Below are 5,378 nucleotides of genomic sequence, written 5' to 3'. Positions count from 1 at the left end.
ACGCCCGGCCCCACTACTGCCGCTTCGCCTCCTCCCCAGGGAAAGGCTGCTGGCTTGTTTCTAGCTGCTGCCTTGTTTCCAGTTAGCTAATCGGAGAGCATCAGCTCCGTGCTGCTAAATCCCCAGTCCCATTGCATCAGGCAGCTGTTCCCATGCAACTGCAAATTTTCCAAGTCCTTCCGCACTAGCTGCAGTCAGGAATCCAAGTAAAAGATTCTTCTCCAACCATTTATTTCATAAAAGATTTATTTTAAAATTAGAAATGCATAACATTTTTGGAAAAGGCATTATTTTGGGGTCTGTCTCTGGGCCAGCTCCCGGGCAGCATTTGGGTGGTGTCTCAAATCGCTGGCCCCAAGCTCTGGTCCTGGAGCTGGAATGATCCCAAGCGTTGGCAGCTCATTTCAGCACAGGGCCCGATCAGAGCATCCGGAGCTCTGGGCAGCATCCCTGCACCCATCCCTCGGACAGTCTGTTCCTAGAGAGTGAATGATTCTCATTCCTCTGACCTGTTCCCTCATCACTGACTGCATCGAGATTAAAACCTGGGGAAACGCCAGTGGTGCTGTGCACCCCATGCTTGGCAGTGTGAGCACTAATCCTCTCTAAGTTGTCCCCAGGTCCCCTGTCCATAAGTGACACGCCCCAGAAGTGGAATGGACGCTGGCCCAGCCAAAGCCTGCAAGGTCTGACCAGCAGAAGGATGTACGAGAGGCTCAACAGCTCATAGCACCAACTCTCAGCCTGCTGTAGAAATCATCATGGAATAAAAGGAATTTTCAAAACCTTTACTGGAACCATGGGCTCCCCTGGAGGTAGGACTGAAATTTTTCATAGCTGCTAAAATAAGCAAGAAGCCTTTGCTGCTGTTGTTTTCCTGGTTTGCTGCAGGGAAATCCTTTGGTCCTTAGGGGAAAGATGGACAAGGGGGTGGTTGGAAGAACGTGGTTCTTGGCAGATCAGGTGATGCCATCTCCCACATTACCCCCTGACACTTGTTGATGGTGAAGCTGGTCCCTACCAGCACCTATTCACAGTGAAAGGAAGCCGGAAACAAACTGGCTCTAAGACTTCCTTGAAAAGAAAACTTTGCTGCAACGTTGAAGGTGTTCACAGGCCAGCGCTGCAGGAGTCAGCACCAGCACTGTCATGCTGTACCAAGGAATTGAGGCACAGCCATTCTTAAAGACGTTTTAAAAAACTTAAAATGCTGTAGGAAAGAAATATTCTTCTGTGGGCTCAGAATCTTGATGTGTTGGATTATCAATAGCTGCCAGGAGAGGGGAGAGCTGCAGGTGGGTGCTGCTGACAGGCTGAGGAACCTGCCTGCGGCTGCAGGCCCTCTTAGCATCTCCCCCTTGTCGTCACACATGTCTCGGGTGGGGGCCAAGCCAGTTGTATCCACCCTCACCTGGCCAAGGGGAAATCAGTAAAGTGCTTTAAATCGCATCACTTGTACTCGGTCCCGCAGCTGTATCCTGCAGCGGCCTCCTCAGGGCTGGAGAGACGAGCTCAGCAGGAGAGCGCAGGGGCTGCTGAGAGGGAACGCGCAGCTCCCAATGCTCATCCCGCCAGCCCCGGGCTCTGCCGCTTTACAGCTCCGCACACATTCCCTATAGATCTGAGCAAGACCCTCGCCAGGGACTAGAAGAAAAAACTAATCCGAGAGGTCACTGTTTTGCAGCCTGTTGATGAGAATATTTTCTCTTCTTCTGGGAAGTAGGGGATGCTGTCAGCCACCTCCTGGACAACACCCGGACGGACTTCAAGGCCTTGCTGGACAAGTTCGCTGATAACACACTGCTTTACGTGGTGGCGCTTCAGTGGGAGGAAGGGCACAACAAAATCAATGAGATGTTCGTTAATGATCCCAGATTTCCAGAATCCACCTGCAAAAGAAAAGGAAGAGACATGTTTTACCTTCAGAGAGCCTCTGCAGTCCCCGGAATTCAAACAGCTGCTTTGTGTGAAACTAAAATACTCAGCTGAAGACAGATCTGCTCCAGTTTTGTATAAGGAGAGAGTTGAACCCATCAGTTGTCTCCTCCTTCCCCCCCAGTAGACTTGTTCTCCAGGAATGGGGGGGAATTTATCTTGACTAGTCAGAATGTGAGCTCTGCTCCCTGTGACAAGGGCAAAGCAAGGAGGACCAGGCAGGCGGTGGGGAGCGGTACGTCTCGGTGCCTTTCCAGTGAGCGTGCTGTGCTGTCTGCCATCCCCCAGCTGTGAATACACTTTGTCGCCAAAGAACTTTGCTAAACGTGGCAACAGGTCTGCTGGCTTGGAAGGCCGGGCTATTCCTTCCCTTCGTCAAGAAAACTTGAGGGGATGGCAGTTCCCTTCCCTCAAAACCCCCTCGTCCCTTTTTGGCTGCCTGGGAGGTGGCAGGCAGTGTTGGTGGCTGCCTGGGACGGGCCTGGCTCCCTCTGCCAGGCTCTGGCCCTGCAGGAAAGGCTCCGCTCCACGGACTCACTCTGAGGGTTTTCAAACACGGCTTTGGAGATGGCTGGCTCCAGGTCCTGCAGGCTGATCTCCTCCCGGTCCTTGCGGGCACGCCAGAGATCCAGCGTCATTTCGTTGATCTGCTCCCCCCCTGCGTTGCTGTGCAAGAATGAGATGCCTATTCAGCGTATATCTGGGAAAATGGTGCTGCGGGACAGAGGTGGCACCTGACACCCTCCGGCCTGCACGAGTGCAAGCCAGGATCTCCCAGCTGCCTGGCCTAAAATGACTCCTGTAAAGACAACCAAACAACAGGAACCAGAGAGCTTTTTCAGACTCTCCGGGCCTGTATTCACAATGAAATAGTGTCTCTTGGTATTTGTAGAGGCTCAAGGCTTGGAGAAGGAGAAGCAAAACAAGTGTGTGCTCTGAAGTAGGTATGACCTCTGCCCAAACGAGAAGCGGTGTGCTGGGCGGCCCCGAGGTGCCACGGAGCGGCCTCTCTTACCTTATGAAGATGAAGATCGCTTTGCGGTAGTTGGTCCCGAACACAACCCATGAGGGTCCCAGGAACGGTATGATCACGTCGATCAGGCCCGGGTGCATCTTGTCCATCTCGTCAAAGAGAAAGGCCGACCGTCCACACTTTGTCAAGTTCCCTTGGATCCAGCGCTTCAGGCTTTCCTAGGAAGAACACCCACCAAGCTGTAAGGCAGCGAGATACTGAGGGTGGCTCAAGCTACCCCAGAGCAAAGGCTGAGACCTGAGCTCAAGCAGAGTTGAAGGTGCTGAAAGCAGCTTGTCCCTGCACAGCATCACCTACTTGGAGCAGGGACAGCCAGCACTGGGGAGGCCTCCTCTATCCTGGGGTTCACACAGTGGCTGTTACCAGCTTTATTAGCCCACTGTAGATCTTTTATTACAGATCTCGAGAAGGAGGCAGCACACTAAAGCTGGAGATTCAGACTCCTGCACTTCCCCACGTTCTTCTCTTTCACGGTGTATCTACGCAGTTCCCAGCTACTGCGTGCTTTTTGCCAGCTCCTGTCCTGGTGCACAAACATGTGCCTGCGTTGACCCAGAAAATCTCTGGCTCTTTACCACGGCTGAAGTTACTTCAGTGTAGATACCAGCCCACACAAAACCACTCGTGTCGCCTGGGGGCATGTATAAATCCTAATTGAAACACTTCACCCAGTATGGGTTTTACCTTCCTTGGAGTATTTCTTCTAAGGACACAATACAACAAATAACTTCTTCAAACACCCAGAAAGCAGCTAACCTTCATATTTTGATTCCTTCCCTTGCTCAGCTTTAAGAGACAGACTGGCACAGTTAAGAGTCTAGAGCTGCTGTTCAGGAGCTGCTTGCTCTGTGAGGAGAGGATTACAAGTCTAGCGATACGCAGCCATCAAGCTGTTTGGAAAGCAATGGGAGAATTTTAGTGCCTTTCATCTAAGCAAAGCACTTTTGTTTGTGCGTTCAAAGGACTGTGTAAATATTTAAGGAATGAGAACATGATCACAGCAAGGACTGCTGTGGGGAAGACGAAAGTGATAACTGAGTGCCAGAGTATATCAGAGTTACTAGTGGAGCTTTCAGCCAGTGTGTGGAGCCACTCACTCAGCCGTGTTTGAGAGGGTAAAACAAAGAGCTTTTATTCCTACTGCACTTCAGGAAACAGCCTGAATGCATTTGTACTGAGGATCAAGACGGACATAACCAAAGAAACCCCCAATCAAGTAGTACCGTGCTGAGAGGTGTCCCTTACCTTGTACTGCTCTATCCGCTCAGCGTGGGGGAAGTGCACTATCGGAGAGAACTGGTGAACGTAGGGGCTCTGGAGTCCACCCTGGAAGAGGTAGCGGACGATCATGGAGCTTACGTAAGTTTTGCCTGTTCCAGTCGAGCCATGGAAGGACATCACGAGGGGTTTCACCGGATTCCGGTTCTCCAGGAACTCCCTCACCCCCTTCATCACTTGCTGCCTCACCAGGGGCTGCCCCACCAGATTCAGGGCCAAGTCACACTCCAGACCTGAAGCAAAGTCAAATCACGGCTCAGAACACGCAGGTTGAAGTAGCTCTCGTCTCCCGCACTGCGGCTGGCCCGTCTCCGAGAGCTGCTTCCTCGGCCCTCCCTGTCAGTCCGCCCAGGCTGCGGAGCGGCCCCGCCGCCCAGTCGTGCCCCTCGGCGGGGAGGGGGGAGGCCGAGAGCCCCCTCCGCGCCCCGCTCCAGGGACGGCCCCCGGGGAAGGGGCTCCTGGAGACCCCCCCTGGCTGCCGGGACCCCCTGGCCCCCTCGGAGTGCCCGTCCTCAGAGGATCCCCGGACCGCCGCGCCTCAGGGCCCCCCCGCGCCTCAGCGGCGGCCTCTCTCCCCTCCGCGGCCCGCCGCCCCCGCTGACCGCGCAGGTCGGGCCCGAAGCCGCACTCGCAGTCCTCCAAGAAGCCGCAGCGCAGCGCCCACAGGTCCCAGGCGGCGGCGGGGCGGGCGGCGGCCGCCAGCAGCGCCAGGGCCAGGGCCAGCGCCGGGGCCGCCGCCGCCGCCGCTCCGGAGGCCATGGCGGCCGCTCCGGCACCGCCCGCACTACAGCTCCCGGCGTGCCCCGCGCGGGGGCGGGACCACGGGGAAATGGGCGTGGCTATGAGTCCGGGGGCGGGGCCACAGGAAAGTGGGCATGGCTGTGAGTGGGGGGCGGGGCCTGGCCCATGCTGTCCCGCCTCCCGCCTCCCGCGGGCGGGGCTGGCACTCTGGAGACCCCGGTCCCCCCTTGCAGAGCGGGGTCAGGGCAACCCCAGCGAAGGGCTGTCACTGGGCCACCGCGGGGGTCTGGGGGCCAGGCAGGGCTGGGTGCCCCTCACCAGCCCTTCCCTGGGGCTCTGCTCTCCCCGGAGGCCCAGGGCCTTGTTTAAATGACACCCACGGGCGAGGGGA

At 56.0% G+C, this 5,378-nt stretch overlaps 1 protein-coding gene across 3 annotated transcripts; it reads right to left on the bottom strand.

Annotated features, from left to right (window-relative positions):
* Nucleotides 1-228: 228 nt before the first annotated feature.
* On the bottom strand, nucleotides 229-5,045 carry TOR2A (torsin family 2 member A). Of its 3 annotated transcripts, XM_074891677.1 has the most exons (6): nucleotides 4,849-5,034; nucleotides 4,424-4,479; nucleotides 4,214-4,294; nucleotides 2,951-3,126; nucleotides 2,474-2,601; nucleotides 229-1,889 (listed from the first exon to the last, which is right to left on the bottom strand). In XM_074891677.1, the coding sequence occupies exons 1-6, from the start codon at nucleotides 5,003-5,005 to the stop codon at nucleotides 1,645-1,647; spliced, it is 843 nt and encodes a 280-aa protein (XP_074747778.1). In that variant the 5' UTR covers nucleotides 5,006-5,034; the 3' UTR covers nucleotides 229-1,644. The 3 variants fall into 3 exon arrangements, with proteins under 3 accessions (XP_074747778.1, XP_074747777.1, XP_074747779.1); XM_074891676.1 differs by having other exon boundaries at nucleotides 4,214-4,479; nucleotides 4,849-5,045; XM_074891678.1 differs by lacking the exons at nucleotides 4,214-4,294; nucleotides 4,424-4,479; nucleotides 4,849-5,034 and adding an exon at nucleotides 3,725-3,844.
* Nucleotides 5,046-5,378: the final 333 nt, after the last annotated feature.

Source organism: Strix uralensis, chromosome 21 (assembly GCF_047716275.1).
Source record: "Strix uralensis isolate ZFMK-TIS-50842 chromosome 21, bStrUra1, whole genome shotgun sequence".
Lineage (NCBI taxonomy): Eukaryota > Metazoa > Chordata > Aves > Strigiformes > Strigidae > Strix > Strix uralensis.
Note: the sequence above shows the minus strand (reverse complement) of the source record. Positions and strands in the feature narration are given on the sequence as shown.